At 43.3% G+C, this 15728-nt stretch overlaps 1 protein-coding gene across 1 annotated transcript in view; it reads left to right on the top strand.

The window, feature by feature from the left end:
- Positions 1-6139: 6139 nt before the first annotated feature.
- Positions 6140-15728, top strand: part of IMPACT (impact RWD domain protein) — a 40469-nt gene continuing 30880 nt past the window's right edge. Inside the window, exons 1-5 of the mRNA XM_019547135.1 lie at positions 6140-6226; positions 8025-8153; positions 8969-9021; positions 10049-10111; positions 13163-13248. Of these exons, the coding sequence (XP_019402680.1) occupies positions 6191-6226; positions 8025-8153; positions 8969-9021; positions 10049-10111; positions 13163-13248 (367 nt within the window). The 5' untranslated portion in view covers positions 6140-6190. The remainder of the gene's footprint in view (positions 6227-8024; positions 8154-8968; positions 9022-10048; positions 10112-13162; positions 13249-15728) is intronic.

Consider the following 15728-nt stretch of genomic DNA (forward strand, 5'->3'; position numbering starts at 1 on the left):
AATTCTATAAGTTTCCTTTCCTTTCCTTCCCATTATGTGAAACTTAATGCAACAGGGGGCTTTCCTGGGGCCAGTCTGCCATTGGCCTGCCCACCTGTTTCTGGGCCAACCACCCGCCTCCTTTCCTGCCACACCTTGATGATACATAATTACAATGTTAATTAGGCAGGAGGCTGCCCATTCTTGCCCTGATGTCAGGGGAGGCACTATCTGTGGCTCTGTTCCTCCCCTACACCACAGCCCAAGCTTTGCAGATACATGTTTTATGGGTTGAATTTTTCTTAGTATCTCCTGGGCCAGAGAGAGAAACTGATTATGGCTCTATAGAGCGTTGGTTAGGAAACTTATCTGGGAGACCTACAGTCCAGTCCTTACTCCAGTGTATATTTATACTGAGTTTCCATAAGGAAGATTTCCATAAGTTCATCCCAAAAGAATCTTACTTGGGAAAGCAATGACCAGGATCCCTACTCGAGTTTAGGCAGGTAACAGATTTAAGCCTGGAGCTCCCACAGTCCAAAGGAATGATCAGACAGATTATTAGTTTCTGGCTGTCTTTGTGAAGATTAGGTATGCTCTGGGAGTGCCCACTGGACCTCGTCTTCCAAGAGTGATATATGAAGTAATGTCTAGTTTGCAAATCTCACTTGGTTTTCAGTGCTGTTTGGTGCTCTACTCATGTGGATGAGCAGAAATGTAAGCAGCTGAGCAGGGGTTTGCTGGCACATCTGGATGCCTAAAATAGTGTTTAGATGCTTATGTCTCTTTGTGGATCTAATTATATATCTGCCAAGGCCTTGTCTTTTGTGGGATCTAATAATAAAAGGGAAAATGTTTCTAACTGATCTGAATGATAGGAGTCAGGTTTTCTTTTTGGGCAACAAAGATGATCTAGTTCCTAAGCTTTATCACCAGCACTTCAGAGTGGTCTAAGTTAGTTATGGAGGTATTTACTGCTTTTCTTTTCACATATCACACCTTTGTGCAGGGTGTTACATCAGAGAGTAACTGTTTCAGAGAGGTATACACTTTTGCAGGCAACAGCCTATTTTGTCAGATGCAATAGCTTTTAACTCCATTGCCTGTAGAAGTATGTGCCTCTCTGAATTAAGGCATAAGCTTGTTAGTCTCTAAGGTGCCACCCTGCCCTGCATGCTGCCCGATTTCAAACTATTGGTATATTTAAGAGGATGAATAAATATGCATGAATCTGTTGACAAAAGAAAATAGACTGGTTTTAGTTAAGTTCTAGTTGATCCTTATTATTTTTCTTATCCCTCTAAAGTAGATAGACCCCGTATTGGAGAAAAGAAGAAAATATCTGTATGTTACACTGCTCTCCCTTCAGAAAGGCAAGGTTCCCACTGACCATCATTGGAGAGACATGAATAGACAATGGAGCAGGCTTACTGGAGACCTTCAGTGCCAGTGGAGGTCAGCTATTCAAATCCAAATGTTTGTCACATGTCATTGCACAAATGACAAAAGTGAATGACTTTCAAAATGTACAGTTGTCATGCTCCATAAGGAGAAAAACAGTCTAGTGGGACCATGAGTCAATATTTCTGCTTTGTTTCTAGTTTTGATCCTGATTGACCTTTTACCAGTCATTCTTTCTCTGTATGCCTAAAACTGTCATTAAAGTGATAATGATTCTCTACCTCACAGGAATAGTGTTTTACTCAATAGTCCATACTTTTGGTATAAATTGTCAAGGCACCATTGACTCCAACAGAGCCATGCCAATGAGATGAGAGGCTGACATAGTATCCGAAAGCCTTCTGAAAGTGCTAAATGAAAAGCACTATGTATGTGGAAGGTATTGTTGATTTAATAAAAAAAATCTGTCTATTCTTCAGCCACAGCAGAAGGCTGGTCTATGAGGCAAATGGATTACTATACCCAGCCTGAGAAAACATTCGGTTACTCACAGTACTTTTTAGGATCTACTGTACATATGCTTTTAGTATGAAAGCAGGTGTTTAACAGAATTGCTGGAGAAGTGTGAATAAAACGTAAATATATTTTAAATTGCAAAATCACATGGACAATTATTTATTGAATTGTAAAGTAGTTGGATTTCAGCTTGCAATATTGAGGCAGAATAGTATAGTGGGAAAGGTGGATTGCAATACTTTAACCCCAAGCAGAGAAAGGAGGTGAAGGCACTGATGCCCGTTTATTTGATGTCCTATTCAACAACAAATTAATTCTCACTTTTGTGACCTGCCAGTCTCTGGTAACTTGCCTGAGTATCACTGATTTTCCAACCACTCTTTGCTGCCCATTATCCTTGTCAGTATGGAACTAAAATCCACATTTGTTTTATGTAGTTCATAGTTACATCTTTTCACCTGAGGAGTTAGTCAAAATCTGGGGTATTTTAAATGATTTCATGGATGAAGGGAAATTCTTGAGAGAGTCAAGTATCTTTGGTGCAATTCCTGTTTGGTCACAAGAACACGCATCTCATCTCATTGACCCTAGGAGTAATCAAAGTTTCCCTTCTCATAGCAATAAACTCCCTTCTCTCTAGGCCAGCAGTCCTCAATATCTGGCCTCCAGGCCAAATCTGGGAGAGTTGCATCATCTAGGCATTGGGGTCCCACAGATCTGGAAATCTGACAGGAGGAGAGCAGTGGCAATGTTAACTGCTGCTCCCCTGCTATCATATTTCTGAACCTATGGGGAGCTCTCCCGGCTGAAAAATGTGTCCCTGCATGCTAGCATACGTGGTTGCTCCACAACCACATCCAGTGCACAGGGTTGTGTTAGGGTAGCTTGTCATTAGGGCTGTGCAAAGCTTTGGTCACTGATTCATTTCAGTGGCGATTTGGCCCTATTCGGTGGCCAAATCGAATTAGGAGACCCTTTAATCCAAATTGAATTGAAACCCTCTGAATCAATTTGGAGAGATTTGATGATTCAGATATAGACACAGCATTAAATGTTTTTTCTACATACCTTGAGGTACCAGGTGGAGCTCATGAGTGTCCCATGGGCATATGGGATGGGGGTGGTCCTCAGCATGCTTGGCGGCAGACCTGGAAGTGGACCACAAGCACTTCCAGTCCACTTCCAGGTCCACCACAGAGCATGCAGCCCCCTGTGCTCCTGTGGGACTGTCCATTCGCCCCTTCATTGCAGTGTTTATGAGCTGCACTTGGTACTTCAAGGTATGTAGAAAAAATATTTAAAGCTGTCTATGGCTGAGTCTCTGATTCTCTGAATCAGCACTGAATCTTCAGATTTGGCCAAATCAAAATCGGGACAGTGGTGTGAATCAACAAATTGAATCACTGTCCCCCGATTCAGGCTGAATCCCAATTGAGTATGGCCCACTTTGCACATCCCTACTGCTCATATATATATGAGCATTTTTTCTTTTCTATCACTGTGAGAAGTTCTTCTAACATAACATAGTAATGGCTTTGTGTAACTGGATCTGGCTATGTAACAAGTGGGCCTTTTCCAGGGCCAGTCCGATGTTGGCCCACCCACCTGTTTCTGGGCTAACTGCCCGCCTCTCATAATTATGCTGTTAATTAGGCAGGAGGCTGCCTGCTTTCCCACCCCGATGCCAGGGGGTGCTATCAGCAGCTCTGTTCCTCCCCTACCCCCAGAGCCCAAGCCTCGCAGGTGTTCCCTCCAACTAGCTAGCACCGGGACCTGAGCTCCTGGGTTTCACTGGGACTGTCACTCTTCAGCAGAGCTCCTGGTCCCAGCACCCTCACACTGCGGTTACTTGGTACACACACAAAACATACACCAGGTCCTGCACCCACACACTGGGCTCCAACCCCTGTCCCTAAGCCCTCCCTGGGCAATCCCCTTATCCCTGGCCCCAAGAGCTTCCTTAGTAGCTCCCCAAGACTGGGCCCCACCTCCCTGGAGCTTTATGCTGGCTCCTGTATGCAGCCTCAGACCTTCACCGCAGAGTCTGGGCACCACCACCACAGGTCCCTCCACCAACCTGGGCCTTGCCTCAGTGCTCCACTGTGACCCTGGGCCCCCCTTGCTCAATCTCGCCCACCAGGGATGTGGGAACTGGGGTTATTAAGGTGCTCCAGCCCACCTTTTACCAGGGTGGTAACTGGCCTGGTATTTCCTGGGGGCTCCCATGCCCCTGGGAGCCCCACCAGGCCACCCACCCCCAGCAGGGTGTAGTTTTAGGTCATGCCCAGGACCAAGAGCCTCCTAGCCATCCCCATAAGCTCTTGCCCTTACCTCCTAGTTGTTCCTGCTGCAGTTCAGCTAGGTGGTGTTTCTGCCTGGGCAGGCAACAGCAAACTATATTCTTTATGTAGTAGGATCTCAAAATGGCTGCTGCCACCAGGCACCTGATAGCTGCCTGACTGCCTTTAAAGTGGCAGGCACCAACAGTGCCCTGCCTCATCTTGTTACCAGCTCAGATTAACTGAATTTGGCACTAACCAGCTGAATCAGAGGGGTGAAATGATTGGATATGTTAATGAAAGGTAAGGGAGACTAATGGACAATACCCAAAGCAAGGCACTGGAAAAAGACCAAATTAAGATGTATGCTTGTGATGGGTCTGTTGAACAAAGGAACGTGCTGACAGAATAAAATGTGGACAACATGCTGACTACAGAGAGACCAATCCGAAAGCAAAGAGTCATCAGAGGAGTGAAGTTGAAAAAAGCATAAAAAGGGGACAGCAAGAAAGGTTAAGCGTGCATCGTCGTAAATCCAACTTTCAATACCTATCTGGACCATCCCAGCCAACAACACACCCCTCGCTTGCGGGAACTGATTGGCCACCTTTTCTGTTGAGCAAAGTAACATCTGGGATTGGGTGAGATCATCATACTGTTTTTCTCTCCCTGTGTATGGAAACTGCTACGATAACATTTGTTGTACTAATAAAGTTAAACTTTGATTTTAGGATACTGAATTGTCTGTGTTCGTATTTCACCTTCCACTTAAGGGTTAATTGTGTTTTAATGATCCCTTAGTACTACCTGGTGGACAGTGGTGCTACAGTTGGGCTGGCACATGGTGTTGGTCCAGGAGAGCCAGGTGGTGGCACTGTTTCACACTCACAGACTGACCCCACACCACTCGGGCTGTGGGGCCAGAACTTTGGGTACCACTGTTCTAAGCCAGTGGCTCTCAACCTTTCTGGACTTGAGGCCCCCCTTACTCCTGCCCTGCCCTGCTGGTGCTCCTCACTCCCAACCCACAGCCTCCCCTTTGCCTCTGCCCCCTGCTGATACCACTCACTCCCAACCCACTGCCTCCTGACACCATCCCCACAGTGTATGGGTATGTGGCAGGTCTGGGGCACAGGTGGATCTGTGCACCCACAGCATGCACAGGGCTGCAGCCTGACTGGATTGGCATGGGCAGGACCCATTGTGGGAGAGGGGAGTAGGGCAGTGAGACTTGTTGTTGTTGCTGCTGCTAGGACCCCTGCACCAGCTGTGCAGCCAGCAGTGAGGAGTAATGGACCAGGTGGGGCATGCTGTCCACACCTCCACCCACTGCCAGCTGCTCATGCACTGGGCCATGGCTCTACCCTGCTGCTGAATTGAGATCCAATTGCTGAACAGCCTGGCATCTACTTTCCTAGTGGGCAGAAGCTGTTCCTCACAGCAGCTCAGACTGATAAAAAACCGTCTGCTTGCACAGGGTTGAATCCCACATGCAGCGCGTTGTTGCTCTGTCCTCTTGGAGAAATCTGTGCTAAGTATTTTTTCCCCTTCCCCTCGGACAGCATGCAGTCAGGTCGAGTCACAGATTGGTTCCCTTCCGCTTGCCCCGTCTTGGCTCACTTCATGTGGGGCACCGGGGCGGAAAGGGCTCTGACCTGAGGTCTTGGCCCCTCTGAAGCCCATAGCGAAGCTGTTGCTCCGTTGGCTTTCATCCCTGGGCAAGCTGGATGCTAACCCCGGACGAGGGCAACCGGAGGGCACTTTGCACGGCCAGGATGCAGCCCTCGGTGGCTGCTCCCCGGTAACCGGAGACAGATGGGGCTGTGCTGGGTGCAAGGCGCGAGTGCTAAACCTTGAGCGGACCCACGCGTCTTCCCGCCCCATGTTCTTCCCCAAATCCTGGCAAAAGCATCACGGCCACTAACACGCATACTCCATTTCAAGCGCATGCGCACATCGCTCAAAGCCTTTAGGCGGCGGCCGCAGCTTTCCCCCTAGCTTGCTCCCTGTTCCAAATGGCAGCGCGTGACCCGGAAACGGCTCAGAAACAAGTGAGGGACGGTGGGCTCCATTGCTGGTTTTCAGCCGCGTCGGGGAGGTTGGGGTGATTCTCTACCTCCCCAGCGTGCGGGGCTGGTCCCCCCCGGCAGCTGATAGGGGAGGTCTGCGCATGTGCAGCCCTAGTGTAGGCCAGGAGACTGTGGTGGGGGGGGATTTCCTCTGCGCCTGCCCAGCCCTAGTGGCGACGTCGCTCCGCAGTGTCGGCTTAGAAATGTTTAGGGATTGAGGCTCCTGGCTGGGGGGAGGGTGCTGTTTGCGCCCAGTGGGTTGCACCCTGTGTCCTTGTAAACAAGGAAATAACGGGGGAGAAAGCAGTGCTTCTTAACTGGGGGCGGAGCATTGATCCTTGTAAGGGTGATGCACCCTTATTAGGAAAACCGAGGGTATGCTGATGCTTGTGCCTGATGCATGGTGTAAATGCAGAGACTTCATGCGGGAGCTGGCAGGGTCAACCTGTTGTGGGCTTTCAGGGTTGTTTGCAGCAGAAGGAGCTGCTGTATTTTCCTGCAGTCAAAAAAAAAAAAAAAAAAAAAAGAGAAGCGAAGTACTAAGGGGCTCCTGGAGTCAGCAGGGTGGGGAGGGTAGTTTTGTGCCTTGGGTCTAGGGAAGGCTGATTGCCATTAGCCTAAAGCTACATGATGTGAGATCATGGCTTTAACCTCCTAACAACGAAAGAACCATGTCTTAAACACCTGTGTCACTGCTCTTCTTTAGACAGGTGGTTTGCAGCCCATCTGTGATGAGATCCTTTAAAGAGAGCTGCACAGCTTTAGCACGGTTAGCTGTGCAAACACCCACACATGGTTCACACGATAAACCCAGAGATTTCAAATAGGAATCCAAAGTATCAGAACCATTCTGACCTGTTGCAGTCTTTCTGAGTTCTTTGCAACAGAAAGATTTTGCTATTATTTTTCCATAGTCAAAAAGACCGAGTGAGAGCCAAGAGCGGCATTTTCTGAGGGGTAGCTTGAGTCTAAAAAGGTTGAGATCCACAGGTCTAAATGCTTCATTCACTGATTCATTTTTCCAGGAAACTTTACTCTCTGGAATCCAGACATTTAGAGTAGTGGATTATATAGGCAAAGTCTCATGAGGTTCAGTCTTTCAAAGAGTGACTGATAACATAATTTAGGTTTCATGTAGGTTGGTATGACCTGTAATATGCAGGAGGCAAGGATTTCTTAGGGCATGAGTTTTCAACCTTTTTTGGTTGGGGTACCTCTGGCGGCTGGTCGAGAGGCAGGGATTCCCCCCGTGGCCGGTTGACGAGTTGGGGGGGGGAAGGGGGCCTCTGCGTGGCGTGCAGCAACAAAACCCGGGAGTGCTGCCAGGTTTGCTATGCTGCTGCCACTGGGGCCTTCCAAAGTACCCCTGGTTGAAAACCTCTGTCTTGGGGTGGAACCAACTATGTAGTTGAGATTATCTAACTTAATCTTTCAACTATAAGACATTCTTCAAGTCTGCTCACAGGAAATCAGGCACAGCATAGTGAAAAATCCTTGTCTCGCATAATTTCTGGATTATTGTAGCTACAATAGTACTCTTGCACCCCTATGGTATGACATTTCCAGACAAGAATGGAAGGTTTTGTTGGTGGTGTGCTTTTATAAAGTATGCATGAAACTGAAGAGAGGTCTGAAGTAAACAAGTCCATTGTTTCTGTGTGTGTGTGTAACAACTTAGACTTTATTTCTAGATAGGATCACAGTTCTGGTGAGCGTGATGGGAGGCTGCTTAGCTTCTAAGAAAAGTGCCTTTTTCAGTTTTAATGTACTTGTCTTGTAGATTGATGAAATAGATGCCCTGTCATGCATATATGGTGATGATTGGTGTGTTGTTGAGGAAGCTGAAAGGATATTTTGCATTAAGATCAGCGATTGCTTGGAGCAACCAAAATGGACTCTTTGTTTGCAGGTACTGGGTTTGTAGGTACATAGTTTTAATAGACTGTGTAATTAATCACACAGCTATCTCTATTACTCCTTGGAGTCCCATTTAGTGGGATTCCAGCATTTGTTTGGTTGTTCAGTATTCCCATTGTTTAAATGGGACCTTTAATCCTGTTTTTGTAATCACTGCCTTAAAAGTTACATGCTAACTATTTAGGAATGATTTTTGCACTATTTCGCACTGTTAAAAATTTGACTTAAAGTTCCTAAACTGTCCTTTTTCTTTTTAGCTGTTTTTATATTGATTTTGCTGAAGTGGTACAGCTACATAACACCTTAGTTTGACCTACCTGAAAGGATTAATATACTTGTTTTAATTGAAATGTCTAAAATATTTGGGACAGCAGTTATGCATGTCACTATGCACTGCTGTAAACCAAAAACACTTAGAATTAAAACACATTTTTCTGTAGCATGGACAGGACTGAAATTTCTACGTATATGTGAGTACAAGCTTCTCAGTAAGTTAATAGCTGTGTGTTGGCTCACATGGAATTTCTTCACTCCTTTATTTTTCATAACACTTATTTCACATAGACCAGACGGTAGGACATGTTACTTATGTACATTATAGATATCAGTATCTTAAAATAATACCAAGATTATACCCTTAGTGTAGAAGGATGCATCTTTCTGTCACCACATAATAATAGTGGAACAATTTTTTTCCCCCCCCATTGTGGACGACTGCTTAACCTGAATTCTCCGTACCAAAATCTATAATTAGCTTTTGGCTAGTTTTGGAGGACCAGCCTAATGATTATGTTAAAATTCTTTCAGGTGATTCTGCCTCCTGAATACCCAACCTCAGCCCCACCAATTTATCAACTGAAGTAAGTGATATCACTTAGTCAACCTCTTTAACCAGTTATTGCGTTTTTGTTAAATGATCAGTATTGCAGTGGTGTGGGTGAAGTAGGGTGGAAAGAGCCCAGGCCTTCCAGACACTGGGGGGACGGGCAGGGAGATGGTGGATAGGCTTGCCATGAAACTTTCTTCTGTGATGCCACTTATGTTTAGGAAGAAATGCCCATAAAAATTTGTAAAGCTGCCTTGTTCTCCTCCAGATTCGTCCTTAACACTTACCTTTGCAGTGAAGCCTACAAAGTTCTGAACTACAATTATGCTGGTGATGTGTCTTGGCTTCTGCCTATCACATTGATTCTATAGTGCCTCTTTGTTTTCTTGTGGTCTGTCTGAATCCACCTGTTACCTGTTGGTTTATGCTTGGATTGTAAGTTTGGGTTGGGATTCTTCCTAGTTAGTACAACCCTTAATACAGTAAGGTTCCAATCCCCCTCACTCCGATAAGCAGTGCTTAGGTATCGGTATAGAATAAAGTTCTAACAATAAGAAGAAGAAAAAAAAAAAAGAAAACTTTTGTAAAAAGTTTGTGGTTCATTTGGGATGTAAAAGCTAGCACTGTAAGCCTGAAGAATCATCGTCAAGGATCAGTGGAAGACAGGTTGGAGGAAGTTCTTGAGCCCTTGCACCAGATACAAATAAAAATTATGCCACATGCATAGGTTTGAAAGACTCTCCAGAGAAAACTTGGGTTAGTGTGCAATGGTAGTTACATTAATGAACTAGCATGGAAAAAGTGATCAGCTCTTTGCACAGGGAGTGAGAGTAAACCCCAAGGTAAGATGACCTTTTAAATGCCTCTTACATTTAAAAACTCCAAATCTTTAAATCAGAAGGAACAGTTGACAGTCTTTTATTTAAAAATTCTTATTCTTCAGGAGTTTATTGTATTTTGTTTTAAAGAAAAACATTTGTTGAGGAAAATACAGTCACTGAAGCATACAATACCTTAATCAGTTTATTGACTCCACCCTTCATTGTCTACTTTCATTCCAGCGCTCCTTGGCTTCGAAGACAAGATTATATGGAATTAGGAAACAGCCTGGAAGAAATATATGTGTAAGTGACAGAATCTGGAAAACTCTACAAAATTGAATAGGGTAATTTCAGTTCATGGCTCCTTAAATGTAAGAAGCTAAGTAATGTATAAATTAGAATGGTTACGAAATTATTGCAGCAATAGCTGAGACAAAATAAAACAATCTAATATAGTTCATGCTCACTGTTCACTCTGGGCCAGATCCTATGCTACCTCTTGGGCACATTGATGTTGTACATGAATCTTGTAGGGCTAAAAGCAAGGCTTTGTAATTCTAAAAGTGAGGCCATTTCTTTGTCTTTTTGCCTCTGTTTCATAAAAGCGGACACAGCACTTATGAGACGGCTGGGAGGGAAGAGGGGTACTGGTACTGTGTGAGGGTTACTGATAAGATATGAAGCCAGTCTCATGTCCTCAAACAACCCTCCCTGCTGAGGGTCTTCCCAAATAAAGTCATAAAACGCTTTGAAAAAATTACAAAAATAAGTATTCTTGAATAGTCATTGGTCTAGTTTTTAAAGACCACAAACAGACCTACTTCAAAGTATTAAACACTAAACTTCTAACAAGTGGATGGATGCTGGTCCTTTTCCAGAGATTCTCAGTATTAAAAGTTCTCTCAAAGGAAATATAATTTAGCAACATTGGTACAAAAGCTAAGAAACTTCATAGAGCGTAGGGAAATGACCACCAGAATGGGTGTCATGCAGATAATATGTATAGTTTATGACTAAGATTCCAGAAATCAGTTGTCTGCACCCAGCAGTAGAACTGCATGAATTATCTGATCACTTCCTTTTGCAAACTTTTCCTTCTGAGGACTTCAACAGTATAAAATATCCTTTGGAACAACAATATTGTTAAACATGGGTTATGGAAGTACTACCCAGTTTAATAATTAAGGACTTGCTTTTTATAATAAAAAACTTAATATGTTTTTCTGTATTACAAATAACATGCATTTATATATTTGTTAAACACCAGTATGAAATATGGTATTCAGCTTTATCTGCCACATGTCTAAAATTTGATGTCATAGCTACAAGTCTGTATTTTCCAAACTCTTACTTCAATACTTTCCTTAAAACATGAGTGTTTAGTAAAGCCATTTATATCTAGTATGTATATACACAAGGCGCAAAGTTTTTTTGGGTTTTTTTGTTGGTGGTGATATCTTTTATTGGACCAACTGTATAGTTGGTTTAGTTAGACAAGTCTGACTGCAAGATCAGACCTGCAGGTTAGACAAGCTTTTAAATTTAAAGCATTCTTCTTCATGTCAGTTTCAGCCTAAAATATTTCCAATCACATGCAAAGCATAAGTGTCCTTGGTTATTATTTTCTGTTTCTTTATAAAGGATGAAGAAACAGTACAAGTTTGCTAAGATTTTAAACATTTGTCCTATTTTGGCAAAGTGAAGCTGAAATGTGTAAATTAAGTTGCAAAAATAAGTTTCTCGTGTAAAATTATGATTCATAACAAAATGACTGCAAGAAACTGAAACACACATTTCCTGTTTTGAGTTGTATGCATTGTTTGAGGAAACATCTCAGAGAAAATTAGTTACAAATCAGATTACTGATTTAATGTTTATTATACTTTAACATTGTACTGCCTCACTGCAATTTGGTTTATTTTGGACATCCGTCATGTTCTCCTTTATTTCTTATACAATACAAATTAATGGTATTGTCAGCAATTCTGTTCATCTGTAACTAAAACAAACTTTAGTAACAGGTGGTTAATAACCAGTAAATGTAGCGCTCTGAATTTATTGTTCCTGCAGATCCACATATTGAAGTCTTATGACATGTTTAGAAAGTCGTACAGCCATTTATAGTCATGTGATTTTTTAAGGTGCCATTTGGACCCATTTAAGATCTGAAAATGCAAGGACTCAAAATAAAAGCAGTCCTCATACCAGTTCTTGGTTCCTTTCTTTCCTTATGTATTAAAAATGATTAAAAGTAGAGGGGAAGTGAAATAATGTGGCTCTGCAAAAGTAATTCAGGCACAAATCCTTTCAACCTTTCTTTTTTCACCGTAAATTGCCTCTGCAGAGCCACACTGTAAAAACTGTAAAGGGATCTCGGGAAGCAGGTTGAGGGAATGCTTAATTAAAACAGACACTGTGAAGGACTGTCTTCTGAAACCAAGAATCTGGTCTAGTTGCAGAACCAAGAGTAAGGTTCTGTTAAGGTATGAACTGAGCTTTAAATCAGAAATGCAGGGCAGCTTTATTTCAAACATGTAGTGATTTCAGGTGCAAGTAGGAGCGGATTAAAGCAATACACTTATTTGAATGTGGTTTCAGTCTGTCTGCTACACATACGTCTTCTAGAAATTTATTTAGTAAAAGTCCATTTTGTGGAAGGCCTTTTATCTTGTTTCTCACTTTAATCTACACATTTGGAGAATTTGTAAGAAGGTGGGGGTTTTTTATAGCAACTTTTAAAACCCTAGTCTTGCAGTCATATGCATAAGCTTAATTTTATGTACTAGAAATTTAATTGAAGCTAGTTGGAATGTTCGCTCGTTTAAAAGCTAACTGTGCAGAGGTCAGGGTCTGTGGAGGGGCGGGTGCCCTGAGTCTGTGGACCCCAACTGTAAAACTGTGTTCTGTGCAACCCTACTTTACTTGGAAGGTCACAATGTCTAAAACAAACAGCACACAGATTTTCAAAATCAGGAGCCTAAAGCTAGATGTATACCCCCTTCTAAGGTGAGAACAATGTTTTATTAAAATTTTGCCTTTTGTACTGTTCACAATATGTTGAAATTTTGGAAGAGCTTCACATACAGCCTAGCAGGGGGAATCAGGAATGCATACAGAGCCCTTATACCCAAGAGAAATATGAATGGTATACCTTGTGCAGAAGATAGCATGAAATGTATCATCTTACAGAAATGATCACACAAAAAAGGTTCTTTGCACCCACAAGTTCATCTGAGCACTTTTATATTTTAAAAAGCTTCTAAAATGTTTATATTTATAAACTGAATGTAAATAATTTCCAAGCAAACCCTACAAGAAGGATCACTTACTTTGTGATTTTTAAATAACTTTCAGACAGAACCTTGGTGAAAGTATCCTTTACTTATGGGTGGAGAAGATAAGAGAAGTTTTGGTAGAAAAGTCTCAGTCTTCTGATCCAGGTAATATAGAAAAATGTGCTGGTCTTTCTTTACTCCTGGTTAAATTCTACCATTTAATATTGTTTTGAATTCTCTGGGTAGTTTTATTAGGTGTAGATTTAAAAAAAAAAATATATCTATGTATTCTGTGTTATTCTAAAGTTAGCTCAGCATTTATTATGTTCTTGAACTTTTTATGCCTTTCCAAAAGGGGTTCTAACACAAATTTCTCTCTTTTTAAATACCAAGAGAGAAATAGGAATTTAATAGTAGACAGGAATAATGATTGTAATTCAATGAATGTTGAGGAACTAATATGATGGTAAAGTTCAAATTAGAAATACACAGATATAGAATGCTTGGCCTTCTTGTTGCACTGAGCATGCTCTTAGGATAAGGATATTCTGAACAAGAGGAAAAAAAAGTCTGTTTAGAATATGCAGACACATGATCTTCCAATTCAGGTATTCCATTGCAGAATAGGGTGCTTCAAGATGCTGTTCCTGGGCATGATCAACGTAGGCAGGCAAGGTTCTTTGCGTAGATGTGATATCTTTTATTAAACCAACTGAGTAGTTGGAAAAAAGTTCTTTGCAAGCTTTTGGGCACAAATCGCCCTTCTTCAGGCATAGGGAGTCTGCTGTTCTGAGACACCAAGGAGTGAAAGAAGCTTAAAGTGTGACAGGATCTCAGTGAGAATGTATGCCTGAAGAAGGGCGATTGCACCTGAAAGCTCACAGAGAACTTTTTTCCAGCTACTCGGTTTAATAAAAGATATCGTATCTACCCAAAGAACCTTGCCTGCCTACATCCTTAGACCAACAAGGCTACAGCCAAAAACCCAGGTCTCAGCATGGACTTAGCTAGTCTTAAGAGATTTCCTGTCTCCCACAGAGACTGAGGTTTATGTAAATTCATGTTTATGTTCTTAAAAATGAGTTTGTGTGTTAACAAGTTAGAGTGCTGATAGGGGGTGAGCAGTGCATGTGAACTTATGACAGCAAGGAACCTGGAAGGACTTCTTTATCAAGGATTTTGAAAAACAGATTTTGTCTCTTAAGAAATAAAAAATGCAAAGGAAAGCCACTGTTCATTCTTCTGTTCCCTAATAGTAAGGCCTGGTTTTAGTTTTCAGTAATATAGTAATCTAAAAAGTCATATGTTTTAGTGTTTGAGTTTAAATACTAAATGAGTGACTGGTTGACTAGAAGAAGGGATATGAGAGATTAAAGCTTTAATGTATAGGCCACTGGTTTGACAGCAGGGATGTTGGTAACAACTTTTAATTACTGCCTACGGTGACAGATCAGGACCTAGGGTTGACTGTGACGCTCCTGGTGACCACTTACCCCCAGCACTGTGGCTCCTTGGGATACCCTCACTTTTTACCTTGTCTGCCATACCTTGATGTAGGGCACCCCTTGGAGTTACTAGAAATAACAGTCACAAACTGACAGAGCAAAGTTAGATTGGACATTAAGAAGAACTTCTTTATGGTAAAGACTATCAGAATCTGGAACGGGCTTCCAAGGGAGCTGGTGCTCTCCCCTACCTTGGGGGTCTTCAAGAGGAGACTGGATAAGCACCTGGCTGCGGTCATCTGACCCCAGCGCTCTTTCCTGCCCAGGGCTGGGAGTTGAACTCAATCATCTACTAAGGTCCCTTCTGATCCTAGACATCTATAAAATCTATGTTATTTATAACACTTTGGGAAGCTGCCACCAGGGGTCCCAAAGAGAGCCCAGTCTAGTTTCACCTTCCCCTTGGACTCCTATGCCGTGGCCCTCCTAGCCCTATTAGTGCCTCAGGGCACTAAGTTGCCTTAGAGGCTATTTGTGGCCTCCTTCCCCCCCCTCCTCCCCCCATAGCTAAGCCCAGGCCTTGCAGATGTTACTTTAAGTTGTCCACTGGGCCCTCCGGCCTGTCCATCAAATACTGTAGTCAGTTGGGCAGGCCCCTGGTCCTTGGTAAGGTTCTCTTTTCCCTGGGCCTCTGGTTTCTAATCCTTCCCCAGGCTTTGGCCCTCTCAGTTTAAGATGGCTCTGGCTTCAGCCTTCAGCCTTCTTGGCTCCTGGCTCCACCACGGCTGCTGTAATTGTCTCAGCCCTCAACTTTCTGGGTCCCTGACCAGCTTTCTGAGTCAGCCTGCACCAGCCCACTGCTCTGTGGGTGGTGCTAGGCTGCCTGACCCTGGCCTGAGCTCTCCCAGCCATTGCTTAAACACATTACATCAGCCTTAGCCCTCTGGGTCCCTAACCCCCAGCTAGGTTGCCTGCTATTGAGTGCCTGATCAGGTACCCGCCATAGCTTCCCCACCTCCCCTGTAGGTATAACCCAGTACTCCAGTTAGCCTAATAAGAACATAAACATGAGCAAAATGGCTGTACAACAAAAATCTTCCCCATACTGGGTCATCATTTCCCTGCAAGCTGCAAGTCCTCCTTAGCTCTTTCCTCATAGCTCTCCTGGATGGCTTGGGTGCCAGTCAGTCCACTTCCTGC

Source organism: Crocodylus porosus, unplaced genomic scaffold (genome assembly GCF_001723895.1).
Source record: "Crocodylus porosus isolate Cpor-Errol unplaced genomic scaffold, CroPor_comp1, whole genome shotgun sequence".
NCBI lineage: Eukaryota > Metazoa > Chordata > Crocodylia > Crocodylidae > Crocodylus > Crocodylus porosus.